Source organism: Bombina bombina, chromosome 5 (assembly GCF_027579735.1).
Source record: "Bombina bombina isolate aBomBom1 chromosome 5, aBomBom1.pri, whole genome shotgun sequence".
NCBI classification, from domain to species: domain Eukaryota; kingdom Metazoa; phylum Chordata; class Amphibia; order Anura; family Bombinatoridae; genus Bombina; species Bombina bombina.
The window spans coordinates 269,344,625-269,361,186 of record NC_069503.1 but is presented as its reverse complement, the minus strand read 5'-3'; the positions used below and the strand labels follow the sequence as shown (position 1 = coordinate 269,361,186).

Below are 16,562 nucleotides of genomic sequence, written 5' to 3'. Positions count from 1 at the left end.
TAGAGGGACAGTTGGACAGAGGGATAGTTGGATAGAGGGATAGAGATAGAGGGATAGGGATAGATGGATATAGGGATAGGTATATTTCTATACATATTTTTTATATTTGCTGCCATTGTTGCGCTACTTACCCACTTCTCTGCACTTAGGTTCTGATGCCATCTCTCATTGGAGCCTATGAAAGAGCGCTTCCTAGCAATGCAAACACGTCTGCATTGTGCTTAACTTTTAATACCAGCACACATTAGTGTACGCTGCTATTACTTAGATGAGCACTATTATCGCTTGCATGCAAATTATATTTAGTGCTCCACTTGTAATCTGGCCCTAAGTTAGAAAATACTGTTAAATGAGACATCAGTTGCCTGAATAGCTTATTTTTCAGTTAGATTGTATTTTTCCCAGGATCATATGCTGAAGGTTATCTGTGTTTCTTTGAAGCAGAACTTAGTATGTGTCCAATTGCGCTTGAAACCAGTCATTTCTATGTAAAAATGTAGACGTTAGGAATTTTGTTCTTCCTTTGATCCAGCAAAGGTCAGCAAAATGGTGGATTTTAGACTCAATTACACTTGACAAGTAATGTGAGAAAATATCCAGCTGAATTCTTTAGGTGTACATGTCAAAGTTTATAGACCCAGCAATTGAAGAACTTTTATTAATTTTGGAATTAGTTTTTTACACCAATAAAATACTTTTCTTGGGTTCAAAGAATGACACCTAAATATTATTTCTAACACCTTTTAGGTGTCAAACAAAATAATACAATTATTATAACTAAAAAGGACACCAAAGTCAAAATGTTTTCTTTCATTATTCACAGAGAGATTTTTAAAAACTTATATTATCAAACTTTGCACAATCTTTTTCTATGCACAATTTCTGAGACTCCAGCTGCTACATGTTCAAGAGTTCACTTTGTACACATATAATAAGCCTGTGATTTGCTGATGACTGTCATATGATACGGGGGGGGGGAAATTCTACTGCTCATTTGAAATTTAAAGTAAGTGCTTCTTGCATTTTCTTTTTACTATGCGTTTGTTGATCATGCAGTGAAAAATTGTCCCTTTTTCTGATCACAAATCGAATTATTAATAATGTATGACACACTTATAGAGCCATTTTCACTTGTAGAATTCCATAGCTAAATGGACTCGATAAACCCCAGACAACATTTTCGACTTACTACTGAGTAACCCAAAAAGTTTTCTAATGTAACATTGGTTTTGCACATGGGCAGAACACACTGAGATATACAAATTAGCCAAATCAATAACCCAACAAACACACATGCCTACTATACCGATAATGCCCTGTCCAAAATCCATGACAACTTACATACATATCTCTATGGTTTTTGGAGAATAACAGGTTCATTGCACAAATGTCACCTATTAGCAATACTATACACTATTAAAAGGGATAAATAAAGGTACTCTCATGCCGCACTAGCCGTTGCTAGGGGCGCGACGCCTCCTTCCCTGCTCGTTTCCAGGGGTTGTGTCGGATCCGGATGCGTGCGGCGCTGACATCATCGCTGCACGCTCCTCTCTTCCTGATGCCAGTCCGGACGCCTGGCGCGATTCCTGCGCCTATGTACGTGCCATCACAACGATCTATCACTGCCCAATTATAGGTGTTACTTTATGTGCTCCTGGGTATGATAGATCGTTTTCATTTAGCCTACTGGTGTATGATCCCTGCCTTACTACTCTGCCTGCTATAACCCTTAATTACTGGATTGATATACTGCTGCTGAACCCTGCCTGTCTGACTATTCTGTCTGTTATACCCCTTAATTACTGGATTGATATACTGTTGCTGAACCCTGCCTGTCTGACTACTCTGCTTATTAACCCCTGTTGTTTTGGATTGCCTATTTGTTGCTGAACCCTGCCTGCCTGATCATTCTAGTGGTGTGCCCTTGGACTGCTTTACTGTTGCCAAATACTGCCTGCCTGACCATTCTAGTGGTGTGCCCTTGGACTGCTTTACTGTTGCCAAACCCTGCCTGCCTGACCATTCTAGTGGTTGTCCTTGGACTGCTCTACCATTTCCGCTGGGGACTGTCCAGCCTGTGGTGAGTGCCCCTTCCTCATCTTACTAACTTTCTCTGCTCTGGGGATATTCCCTATCATTCCGGATCAACGCCGGAATAACAAGACTACTGGCTGAGTTCGGTCTCATAGAGGAATATCCACGAGCATTACCAGGTACAAGCCCATCAATCAGGATGAAATTGCTCAACCCACCAAATCACCATTTTGTTTGATGTTAGTCCCTGTGCATTTTGGTTTATGGATTATCATATCAAGAGATTAACAATGCAGATAAGTATTTCATGTGGTTTTTAAGAGGTAAAGAACTGAGCTTCAGGAGTTTTAACTATGGAAGCATCATTGGAAAACACACTGACAAAACCAGCTGAAATTCAGAAATTGTTATCTGACAAAAACAGAAGATTGTGGTCATTCTCATAGAAAGATTTTATTTACATTGATTTTTGAACAGGTATTTTAGAATTGAACTATTTAAAACACCGTACAACATGAAATAATTTTTTTCTTTCATCATTCAGATAGAGCATACAATTTTAAACTTTCCAATTTATTACTATTATCTAATTTGCTTCATTATTTAGGTATCCTTTGTTGAAAAGCATAGCTAGGTAGGCTCAGCACCTGGGTACTATTTGCTGATTGTGGCTGCACACAGAGGTGACTCTTGAGTTAGTGAGGCCTTAGGTTTTTTGGACAAAATGCAAAAATGAACCAAATAAATCTGAAAATTAATTTCTGTGAATTTGACTGAAACTGTCCATATGTGCCTTAAAGTTCACCCAAACCCTTTCTATGGGTGTTTGGCAAATATTCAACCTGCATTCATTCCCAATTCCAAAGTTGCTCCCAAATTAGTACAATAAATTACAAGTCTCTTGTAAAAGTGTCTCCACTAGACCATACAATTTGTGTGTGCAACAATTTGACCACAAGCGTAAATATCAAGGTTGCAGGGGGTATAGATAGAGGACCCCATCTTCTACTACCTACTTCTACTTTTTTATTTGTAATCCTCCTTTACCCCTACCTGATGCTTTGTTCTACATTGATGACATTACAATAACTTGGTTGGATAGTCTGTTACTGATATTATAGTTTTTTTGACTATAAAAAATGAATTTATTCCAAACAAGTTAGATCAAAGGGACAGTCAAGTCAAAATTAAACGTTCATGATTCAGATAGGACGTATAATTTTAAACAACTTTCCACTTTACTTTTATCATCACATTTGCTTTGTTCACTTTGTATTCTTTGTTGAAAGCTAAACCTAGGTAGGCTCATATGCTAATTTCCAAGCTGTTGAAGGCCACCTCATCTTATCTCATCATTGCATTTTGACAGTTTTTCACAGTTAGACACTGCTATAGTTTGCCATATAGGTAACATTGTGCTCATTCCCGTAGAGTCATTTATGAGTCAGTGCATGTCTGTCAAAAGAATTGAGATAAGGTGGCAGTCTGCAGAGGCTTAGATACAAGATAATATAATCACATAGGTAAAAAGTGTATTAATATAACAGTGTTGGTTATGCAAAATTGTGGAATGGGTAATAAAGGAATTATCTATCTATTTAAACAATAACAACTTTGGAGTAGACTGTCCCTTATAAAATGATAACAGTTGTTATAATATAAGGCATGCATGAAGTGGTCACTTAAATCCTTTAGATTATATATAAATCACAATAAGAAAACACCGCTCTGAAAGGGAAGACTTTAGAACTATGCCATAATAATATTATTTGTTAATATAATAACAAAGTAAAAGGAGAGAGAGAAAGGAAATAGGAAAGTGAGAATGGGAGAGAGAAAGTGAAGAGGGAATAAAAAAAGAGAGAACCATAAAATAGAGAGGAGGAGAGAATAGAGAGAAGGGAGGAGAGAATGTAAAGATGGTGTAAAAAGACAGAAAAAGGAGAGTGGAGAGAGAGGGCCTGATATTAAAAAGCTCGCCGGCATGGAGAGAAATCATGCAAAATCTTTGGGATTTTTTTAAACTTCGCATTGTAATGTAGGCGCCTCTCCTGCACATCAAGAACCCTGCATAGTGAGATAAATATCTTTAAATTAAATTTGTATTTCTAACATTTTTTTAGTTACCTCTCTATACTGAACAGATGTCTTTAGATCATCTCACTTGAGCTTTTGAATATCAGCACAGAGAGAGAGAGAAAAGCAAGATAGAGAAGAGGAGGGGGGAGACGAGAGAGAATGAAAAGGGAAACTGGGAGAGAAAAAAAAGAGAAAGTATAGAGGGAGAAGAGTAAATAGAGAGGGGAGAGAAAAGAAAGAGTAGAAGGGAAAGAGAGGGGATAAGGTTGGAAAAAAGCAGAGAGAGGGGAGAGAGAGAAGGGAGATTCAAGAGAGGGAAGGTAAGAGAGAGTGGCGAAAAACAGAAAAGAAAGGGGAGAGTGTGTTTATAGAATAGAGATGGGCATAGAGGATAAGGGTGTGCATGAAAAGAGAGATTGAAAAACTGAAGGTGGGCGTTAGAGAGAGTAAAGAGAGAGACTGAGTGAATAGAAACAGCGAGAAGGGAGGGTCAGAAAGAAAGGGAGAAAAAAGGAAAGGTGGCAGAAAAAGAGAGGGTGAAGTGATAGAGTGAGGAGAGTTTGTTTATCAGCTTTACAGACAGGTTTATCCTATGGAGCTCCCTCAAACCGGCGATCCCATGCTCCCTGCTTCTCTACAAGCAGTGTGGTGCTTAATTCAGACATCCTCAGGTTCTTCAATTGATCACGCTAATCTCTGTTTTCCTTCTTTCAATAACATCTGCATATGGCGACTCTCTGTGTACGATTCACACAGCGCACCATAACTGCCCCGCATGGTACTCCTGTTGCAGCACTTAGGAGACAACAGGGGTGGCATTTAGACATGTAGGGTAGGAGGTTACGCAATATAACCCCTCAGCCACAACTCTCCTTGCAGCACTGCATTTTAGAACATGTAGTCCCCAGGTAAACAGTAGTAACCGGCAGAGCTCATAGGCACTTCCTATGCTTTTATGCAAGATTACAAGTCACGCGGCAAATCAGTTGTGAAAACTCCACGCTCTTTATGGCTTTTTCACATTTGGGGTTGCACAGCTATTACAAGTTGCAAAATAACTTATTTTACGCAGGCGTTAAGTCGCATAATCCAAACAGCCAAATCACGTGTGTGTTCATGTTTTCCCCATAGAAGTCAAGACAAATAGAAAAAACAACAACACTAAAATCCTAATCTGTTGCACAAAGCCCATGATGTATTCTCCTCAAAGTGTACATGAAAATGCAAATATTTCATATTGCGAAAATGTTTTCGTAACGGAATATGTTCTATTTATTTATAAATAAATATTTCTCTATACATGTGATGATATTTGGACTGATATATCTATTTATAGCGAGATATGAATATGTATATATGTCTAGATATCTCACGATCTATATGTCAATATCTCATAAAAAAATCCCTCTGAGATATTGTTTAATCTGCATAAGGTTGTAATGTAAATCTTTTATATTATCTCCATAGTTAAACATATCTGTATACCGTATGTATGGCAATGTTAAATTCCTGCTGTCTGCTCTTTTTTTTTTTTTTCTAACACCTGAGATCGCATATCTTTGTTGCCTTATAACTTTTGAGTGCAATTTTTTTTTTTAAATAATTTTTTATTAGACAGTGTTAGTATGAGTGTAAGTGTACTTTTTATTGTATTTTTGAATCAAAGGGTTGCGCCAAACCATTAAGTACAGCTCTTCGAGCGCGGAAAGGATTGCTGCGTAAAAGTGAATGCATGCTCAATCGAGATTTATCAAGACTTGTAATACCTGTGCGATATGTATGTATGTGTTTACATCTGTATATAATTATGTAAATACATATATAGAGACATACATACATATACATCTTTAGACATGTATATATATGATTGTATCTCTATGTTAAAGCTATCTGCATGCCTTTTTTTTCTTACACCTAAGATCTCATATCCTTGAGCCCTTATTTTTTTTAGAATTTGATTTGTTTGTTTTTATTAGATAGTGTTAATATGAGTGTTACTGTACTTTTAAATGTGTTTGTGACACTTTTTATTCAATATAACAGTTAACCAGAGCTCTGGAGTTGCGGTAATCATTGTAACATACATCACCATTGTGCTCACGTGTTCATCTTTACTTTTAACTTGTAATACGAGTGAAATTTAACTTGTGTGCAAATGGCCACAAAAACCCAATATCGCTTGCGCGCTAACAATAGTGCTCACTCGTAATCTAGCCCATGTCTGCTGAACATTAAGCCACAGAACTCCTAGGTAGACTGCTAAGTCATATCTTAACATTAATATGAATAATGACTAAAATGACATTGCCAAAAAAAGGAATTTGCTGACTTTAGATGATTCAAGGGATATTGAAAATCTTCAACAGCAGTATCTTCTGAAACTAGCTTAGACAGATTTATACATCAAATTAAAGAGACTGTAATTACCCGAGCGATGTAAAATCTGATTAAAACAGGGAATCCACTTGTAGAAAACAAGATTTTTGTATCCATATGGTCCCTGAAAAAGTTCACCTAGGAAAAGATTCCCCAAAGCTCTACAATAAGAGCTGATAAATGGATCATCTTTACAAACTCAGAAAACTGAGCATACGATGTCGCCATTTATTATTGCACCAGCAGTTCTTGTGAACTGCTGGTGCAATGCCGCTCCCCTGCAGATTCATGGCCAATCGGCCGCTAGCAGGGGGTGTCAATCAACCTGATCAGCCAATCACATCTATTTGCATCCACCAATCAGCAGCTACTGAGCCTATCTAGATATGCTTTTCAGCAAAGAATATCAAGAGAATGAAGCAAATTATATAATAGAAGTAAATTAGAAAGTTGCTTAAAATTCCATGCACTTTGTGAATCATAAATGAAAAAATATAGGTTTCATGTCCCTTTAAGTCCCAGAAATAAAAGTAATGCAGCACTGTCTGTTGGTTAAAAACAATAAAACTTAACTTGTCCCTTTCACCCCTCTTAAAGTGACAAAAGCAAATATATGTTGCATGCACCCAGCTCCTGACATGACACTGTCTGTACTTACCTAATAAATGACCTCTGGCTATGATATACATGTTAAAATGTACCTATTAATAGCCTGTGGCTATGTGAGTGAATATGCTTACCTGACAGACACCTGTTCTACTGTGCTTACCCGGCTTCAGAGTTGCTGCATTAAGTAGAGAGCCCATCCAGTACTTTATAAAACAGAAGAGGATTTTCCATATGAGTACAAACAAGGCCAAGCAGAAGGAGGGGGCAAGGAACCAGTACCTGTGACACCTGCAGGGCCGGATTTCCCATTAGGCACAGTAGGCATGTGCCTACAGGCACTTGCAGTGAGGGGCGCCTGCCTGTCAGTGTATCTTAATAAAAAAATAAAAATTCTGAGAGCATTAATTTTAGTAAGAATTGTGCTGCCAGTTGCTTACAGAGTTGAGTGTTTCATTGGGAATATGTTACAGCAATCCAGGGAGTCATGAAGGAGAGAGGGGCAAAGATTAAAACTTAAACCCCTCCCATTTTCGCCAGGCATGTTTATTGTTAAAGTTTTTATTTTATTTTATGTACTTCTGTTGCCTCCCTCACACAGCCAAGCTCCATGCTGATGTGGAGCAGACACTTTTTGTTGAAGGAATGAAGGCTTCAGGACAGGTTATGACTGTGCAAGGCTTCTAAATGCTGCCTAGAATGACAACATAACAAGCAGAGCACACTTTATCCCCTTGGCTACCAAGGATTGCAGTGTATTCACTTGTTATGTGCTGTATTCCTTTTTTATAGCCAGGGTTAAATTCTGCTTCAGGATGTATGTTTTTGTTCTATAAAGTCCTTGGAAGTGAGGAGGTTATGTGGGACTAGCTGCTCTGCTCTTTGATTTACAGCCTTTAGGGCATTTTGACACCAATGTTTTTAGACTGTAAGGCTGTTGCTATAATGAAGAGCTTGATTACTAAAGGTTTAACTAGCAAAATAAAAATGTATATGTGTGTAAACCACTCACATGGCATATTTGTGTGTATATATATATATATATATATTATATATATATACAGTATATACATACACATCACATTTAAAAATTGTTCATCCTGTTCTTTTATCAAGTGAGTGTGGTATGTTTGTGTTTTGTGTAAGTTGAATTTTACCCCTGAATTTTCTGGATTATTTACTATAGATCTTTATACAAATACCACTGTCTGGGTCCTAAAAGTAGAGCTCCTAAATATTCTTACTGCCTTCTAATTTTAAACACATTTGTTGACCCCTGGATTACATATAATCTACAACATTCCATTTTTCCTTTAAGAGCAACATCATATTATATTTATATTTCAGAACAAAATAAATTTAACATCTGTGTGTATTTGTACTAAAAATATCAGAGTTCACAAGATTTTTTTCATGTAGTGGAAAAAATACCTACATTTTATATTTTCTTCCACTGGCTGCAAAGGTTGTTGATGAGCTTGCATGCTGCTAGCTTTAATATTGCTATTGTTTACCCAAAACTGTGTTTAACTCCAACAAAATGTTAAGCACATAGTCAAAGTCATCTCCAGAAAAGCAATACACTAATGGCTTGTCAGTAACATGTCCTATGAGCCCATCTGGGTCTGTAAGATATGTATTGCTGTCTCAGAACAGACATTGACTATGTGTTTAACTCTTTTGCAAGAGGCTAACACACTTCTGTGCAAGCATTAGTGCAATAATAAAATGCCCTAGCAAACTGTCACATTTTATGTCCCTTTAAATAGGGTTTTCTTTAGAATATTTTGCATTAAAAGTTTAACATGATTTGTTTTTGTTATACATAATAGAAATTTTATGGCCATTTGAGTTAAGTGAATATTGATTTTTGGTGTAGCTTCCATTACAACAAATATTGCAATTGGTGTATGAATTTGTATATCTCCATAAAGGGAAAATGTAATTACCTTAAGCTTTAATGATTTACATCTAAAATTTATTTTAGTTGTCCTAAATAATAATAAAAAAAGTCCTCAGTAAATCCGGCCCTGGGCCTGGACACCTGTGGCAGGCTAGTGACTAAAACTCCCGCAGGAGAATTACTTCACACAGCCTTAGTACTCTCCTATATTCGTCTTTTCTTATAATAGCTGTCTGAAGCAAGTAATGCGTCTGAACTTAATTCAGAGGACCCCTTCTCAAAAGAATATGGAGCACCTCAATTCTTACCCTACTCCTTTATAGCAAAGATAAAACTGGGATATCAGAGAGGTGAGAGGGATTAAAGGGACATTAAACACTAAATACATGCTAGATAGAATGATGCATTCAAAGAAAAGATTAGTCCATGACTAACGTGTAGATGTATTTTTTAAAGTTTCATTAGTTGTTTAAAAAGTGACAAAATAAGTGTAAAGTTTTAGTGTCTATAAAACACTGGGAGCTGCCATGTTGTAACTTGTGTTACCTTCTCTGCTGTGGCCAATTAGGGACAGTTATACATAGGTCATTAGAGTGTGCAGCCAATGGTTGTGCTGGATTTAACAGTGTTCCAACTTCCATTTCTAACAGGAACTGAAAAGCTCACAATTTCAGAATGGAATTACAGGCAAAGAGGACAAAATAAATAATGAAAGTATATTGCAGAGTTTTTTTTATTATATACAATTTATAATTTTATATTACCATCTCAAAGTGTTTTAATGTCCCTTTAAAATCTTGTGGAATGTTGGGTATCTTTGCCTCCTCCTGGTAGCCAGGAGTTGAATTCCCAGGAGTATGACTCATGGACTCTCACTACCTTATGAAAGAAAATTATATTAATGCCAATTCTTGAATTTCAACTGAAAGTGATCTCAAAATTCCATACAGAATAAGGGAGTTTAACTTTATTTTGCTCAGGCAGTTTATCTATGAAATCAATGGCTCCATGCCTTGGAACTACTCCAATATCATAAGAGGAACCTTGTGCATGCTCCTGGATAGAAATCTGAGAAACTGCTGTGAAAGAGAAGGCATATTTTACAAATTAGGAGTTTACCATTGTCTGCCATTAAAGGGACATGAAACACAGATTTTTTATTTGTTATTCAGACAGAGCATTCAATTTTTTTTTAAAAGTTTCCAATTTACTTCTATTATCAAACTTGCTTTGTTCTCTTTGTATTGCTTGTTAAATACATAGGAAGGTAGCGTGCCCATGTCCGGAGAACTGCATGGCAGGCAAATGTGCTGCCACCTAGTGCTCTTATACATGTATAACATTCTTGCAAAACTGCTGTCATAAAGTGCTGCAGACACGTGCTTGAACCTGTCCTAACCTCCATGCTTTTCAACAAAGGATACCAAGATATCAAAGAAGATTTGATAATACAAGTAAATTGGAAAGTTGTTTAAAATTGTGTGCTCTGTCTGAAACATATAGAAAAAAAATGGGTATGTCCCTTTAAGATTTTCAAATTCTGTAAGCTTTGTTGTATTGCAAACAAGTGTTTGCAATACAAAAGTATTGTCATCCTTCCTTCCCTTCTATGATTACTACTAAGGAAAGGAAACAGTTTGAGATTTTTAGCTTTCAGCCCTCCATTCCATTTATAATATTCAGCTAGTACCAATATAATAAGGGTACTAATTAGATTCTGTTATACCTCTACCAGAATGTGTAAAGTAAGGGATTATAAGGAGAGGTATGTGCATGTAGGCGATGTGGTGATACTTCAACTACACTGATTTACACACTCTCCTCCTAAATGAAGATCGCCACAGAAACAAACGACAAAAAGAAAATTCAAACATGATTTTTATCATCTTGTAGAAATAAAAAGCACCAAACCGGATGTTTTTAAGATTTTTTTTTAAATAACATATTTTTTTCATACAAAAGACATAAATAATGTATCGTGAAGTATAACAGTCAGGAAATTGCAGGCAACTCCTCTCTAAATGATACATTTATACAAATAACCCCACACATACAGTTTAGCCTGTAAGGCTATTGTCATGGAAAGCAATAGGCCCATCACACTTGGGAGATAATATACATAAACAATAACTTCTTGATTCAAGACTTCAGTGTTTTTCTTTTGCCTATACATGAAGGAAATTGCAAACTATTTATAGAAAAATACTAAAATCTTGCATATCATATACTTAATATTTATCAATCACCCATATGAAAGAGCAAGATTCAGACAAAATGGTGTTATCTGGAAAAAGGAACAACCCCGAACAAGACCAAATTGAGGAAGGGGTTGATTGACCCCTATTGGTCAATTTTGAGGTCAGGTAAGGGGACAAAGGGGCGTTGCCTGGGGGGAGAACTTTTAAATAATTGGTGGTGCAGTGGATTTGTGCCCCTTTTTACTTACCTTCTCAGGAGCGTACAGCTTAAGTGCCCACCCTCCCTCCCTAGTTGTAAAATATCTTTGCCGCAGCATTGGCGGGTGCTTGCCCTGTGTGTGCTGGCTTACGCCATTGTGGGGGTTCTTGGTACCTCCTGTTGGGATTGACAGGAGAGATGGCTTTCATGGGGAGGCGTGCCTGATGGGTACAGGCACAGGAATATGATTTTGGTGGGGAAAGCTCTGTTTTTTTTTTGGTTTATGTGTTTTAAAGTTAATTATGTTGTGAAAGTTAATAAAACAAGCTGCAGCCTTTTTTTATCCCACTTTTGAGTATGTGTTTTTATTTGGGTATGGTTATAGGGGGGTCCAAAAATGAATAGACAATTTGGGGTCAGTGAACAACTGTTTAAGCTTAAATTATATTAATTCTTCTTTCTTAGTTTCATACTTCCTAATATTTGTTGGCTAATAGACACAATTTGTACCTATCAGTCAATGAGCATTAGCAGACGATACCATGAGGTCTTTTAAATTCCATGAGAAGAGTTGTGCATAGTGTATTGTACACGTTTTCATGGTGTGTTTTATATTTTTATCTCATACATTTAAAAAAAAGACTATCTGAAATTAATTACAATTTTTTTAACCCTTTTATGTTTATAGTTTTCCTGTTAGTTGTAACACTTATTGAACTTGTTTTAAGTTAAAGGGACACGATACCCAAATGTTGAAGCACTTGAAAGTGATGCAGCATTGCTGAGTGTAAAAAGCTGACTACAAAATATCATCTGAACATTTCTATGTAAAAAAGAAAGATATTTTACCTCAAAATTTCCTAAGTATTTAAACCCCACTGTAAAGAGCAGGCAATCAGGGTTATAGTCCCATGACTTGCAAGGGAGTGTGCATCTGGCATGTGCAGGCAGAGTCATGTTATTTTGCTATTTAGTTTATAGGGATATGAAACACAAATTTTTTCTTTTGTGATTCAGATAGAACATGCAATTTTAAGCAACTTTCTAATGTACTCCTATTATCAATGTTTCTTCGTTCTCTTGGTATCTTATTTTAAAAGCAGGAATGTAAGCTTAGGAGACGGCCCTTTTTGGTTCAGAAACACTGGGTAGAGCTTGCTGATTGATGGCTACATTTAGTCCCCTTTAAGGAAGTTTATTATGAAATCTCACAAGATTTCTTTGAAATTTCATGAGCTCTTAAAGCAAAGAAAAGCCTGACTTTAGCACTGATGATACTAATTGGCAATTGTTTTTATTTTCTTTTTTTTTTTGTATCTTACAGCTGGACAGCAGCTGAAGTATAACTATTCACACAGCACTTACTCTGGTGAGTTGAAGAAATTTTGATGTAAAATATCTTTCTTTTTTACAGAGATGTTTTGGTAATATTTCCTTGTCATCTTTTTACAGTTATGCTGTATCACTTTCAAGTATTTTAGCATATGAGTATTATGTCCCTTTAACCATTTTCCATGCAATAAAATGTTAGTAATATAGTTGGTAAAATAAATGCTCTTTTTCATTTGCATGTCAGTTTAAACAAAACTATGTTCTATTGATATTATGAATTGTTTACATTGTTTATCTTAAATTTAAATGAATACAATTACCTTTATGAAGTGGCACCCAAAATATCATGTTTTTATCACCTACCTAAGGTGCATAAAGCCCCCAAAAATCCCCCTGGTAGACCTATTATCTCTGGGATAGGCTCTCTCTATGTGACAACTTATCCAAATACATTGATTATTATTTACAACTTGTTGTCACAACCACGAGAGCCTATCTCAGAGATACTATTGATGTGATTAACAAATTCGAAGGCCTTGTATGGGAATCTAGCTATACCTGGATTACGTGCGATGTATCATCGCTATATACTACTATCCCCCATAAAAAAGGGGTATCTTTTATAAAAGACATATTGAGTAAAATAGATTCGCAGAAAAACAAATAGAATTTTTGGTTGATGGAATATCATTCATTTGAACCACAACTATTTTCTATTGAAGGTAAATATTATAGACAGCATCAGGGTACGGCGATGGGGACCACATTTGCCCCATTGTACGCAAATTTATATATGTCTCATTTCGAGGATAACTTAGTTTGGAACAATAATCCCTTTCATCTTAATGTCATAAAATACCATCGCTACATCGATGACATTATTATGGTTTGGCAAGGTCCTGAAAATACTATATCTGACTTTGTGAAGTATATAAATAACAACACGTAGAACCTTAAATTACCATGGAAAAATCACCAAAATCAATACCGTTTTTAGATCTTACCCTATATCACAATGAGCTTACCAACATAGTAGCTGTCAAAAATTATCGGAAATCCACTGATAGAAACAGTTTCTTAAATATCAAAAGTGGACATCTTAGACAATGGAAACAGAACATTCCCCTAGGACAGTTTCAAAGAATCAGGCGTAATTGCACAAATACAGAACATTACAATGAGGAATCCATTATACTTATGGACAAATTTAAAGAGAAGGGCTACAATACTAAGTTGTTAGAAGATTGTAAAAAGAAGGTTGACATGATGGACAGAGCTTCCTTAATAGACATTTCCCATAATGGTAGCAATAAATTGAAAAAAGATAGAAAAAACTGTCCAAAATTTGTTACTCCAGTATAATAACCAACATTTTAAAATTCAAAAAATTTTGAAAAAACATTGGAAAGTCCTCAAACTTGATCCTATCCTCACCAGATTTTAGGGGAAAAACCTAATTGTTATTTTTAGGAAAAATAAGGACATCAAGAATTATATTGTCCCCACTAAGCTTAGAAATACAAAACAAAACTTCACAACGATGAATAGTTGGTGTGGGGGAAAAAAATGGTCTTTATTCATGCAAAACTCCTGATTGTGTATTATGCCCCTTAATAGATTGTAATTCCACCCATTTTTCAAATTATTAATGGAAACTAAAAGGTACCCCTGCAAGGATAGGTGCACCTGCCATACTACCTATGTGGTTTACCAATTGATATGTAAATGTGGGTTAATCTACATAGGTCACACGAAGCGCAAATAAAATATAGGATTAGGGAGCATATAAGAAATATAGAATCTGGATTTGATAACCACAGTGTTTCACGCCATTTTAAGTCTTTTCACAACCTTAATCCGTCCGACCTCTCCGTTAAAATCATAGAATGGGTAAAACCCAGTGTGTGGGATACCAATAGGCTTTTAAACCTGAGAAAGAGGGAAACCTTTTGTATAAAGACCCTTGACTGTTTGGAACCCAATGGGTTAAACATTGAAATTGATCTCCAAGCCTTTCTTTAGTCCCTTATAGTATTTTTTATTACTATCTTTCTAATGGATTTTACGTTTTTGCCCTATATGATAGCTATTTTAAGTAAGGGAAAAGAATAAATTTAGTCTCTTTTTTATTTTATCAATTGTATAAGTGATATTTGAATTTTTCTCATCATCCTTGTTTTTTGTAAAATATGGCTATAACTTTATGAATTGTTGTATTTTTTAGATCATACTAATTTTCATTATATTTAGTTATTGTAATTAACGTTATATCAAGACCATTTATGCGTTAATCAACTTTTACTGTTATGTAATAAGAATGTTAACCTTATAGCGTCCATTCTTCTTCTTATATCTTTATCAATATTGCAATATAATTTTAATGTGTGCTATATATATTTTTCAACTGCCCATTGATTATATTTTAGATGCATATTAAGTACGCTTATAGAAAGCGTCTGTTCACATTCCCCCTCCTGGATTCTGCATATCGTTAATGCTATTTCTTATCTACAAGCCACAATCACCTCATTGGTGGATCTTGTGGGAGTGTTATTACACACCACCTATAAAAAGGTATGCACGATCCAAACAAATCACTCTTGAGAAAGTCCCTACGTTACTGGGACAAACACGTAGAGCCCCACCCTCTTTTTTGTCAGTCGTTTGATCCTGTGAGGCCGTCCTCAGTTCCAAGTCTGCAGCCAGGAACTTTGTGATTTGAGAGCCTAGGGATCATATTTATCTATGATATTAATTATAGAATTTTGGTAGCTTATCACCCTCTAACTGTTTATATCCTGGAAACGGACTTTGTGCTTTCTACTCTCTGCCAGCCTGGTTTCTGGCGTCCGTGGGAACAACACAGCTACACACCTGCTTTTCCTGGAGCTGTCCTGGATACACTCGCTGAGGGGATAAGTTATATAGTGTTTTTAACACATGATACGCTGTTTTATTTTATGCATCTTGTGAGTTGCCATTTGTCTGTGTGGATTTTATATTAAAACTTTTTATACTCTACATTTGAGTCTGCGCTCCTCTCCTCTGTCTTTTTAGATTCTGTGTATACAATCAAGGTCTGTGGATTCACCTATTATAGAGGAGCAGCCGGACTTTTGTGTACTACCTGCAAAACTTTGGATTTTAACATTTATATGTTTACATACCAATTGATACTGCATATCAATTCGTACTGCTTGTTATTTATTTTTTTATTTTAGTATATTTATATATCAGATATTATATGTGTTTTTAATATAGTTTTTATTTTTATATATACTTTTTTTTCAAAAAGAGATTAGCGCTACTTTAGGTGTGTTTTTTACACATCTTTTCTTTTTGTATATTATGAATTGTTATTTACAGCTAATTTATTAAAAATAAACAAAAAAAAAACTTAACCCAAAATGACCAGTGAAATTATCTTAAACAGATATGTTACTTAGCAACACTTATATATACTGTGTTTTCTCATTTCAATAATCTTCCCATGGTCATATACATTTAATGACAATGTTTTCAAGTATTTCTTATACAAGTTACTTAAATATGTTACATATAAAATACATTATAAAAACTAATCCCCAATATTTGTTGCAATATCTTATATTTCATATTAATACATTACTACAAATGACAAAGCATACAGCGGTTGCCAATCCCTTGTGTTGTTTCTGCGCCACATCTGATCCTCTGTATTCTTTTGTCCAGACACGGAAGGAGGAGAATTGCTTTACATAGCAGGACAATAACTGGTAGGAAAACTGCAATCATGAATGAGGGTGGTGTGTACCATATAAACTGCTTTATATCCACCCATTTGTTCCAGCAA

At 35.7% G+C, this 16,562-nt stretch overlaps 1 protein-coding gene across 1 annotated transcript in view; it reads right to left on the bottom strand.

The window, feature by feature from the left end:
- Positions 1–10,863: 10,863 nt before the first annotated feature.
- STEAP1 (STEAP family member 1) overlaps positions 10,864–16,562 on the bottom strand; it is a 69,183-nt gene continuing 63,484 nt past the window's right edge. Inside the window, 1 exon segment of the mRNA XM_053713988.1 lies at positions 10,864–16,560. Within this exon segment, the coding sequence (XP_053569963.1) occupies positions 16,358–16,560 (203 nt within the window). The 3' untranslated portion in view covers positions 10,864–16,357.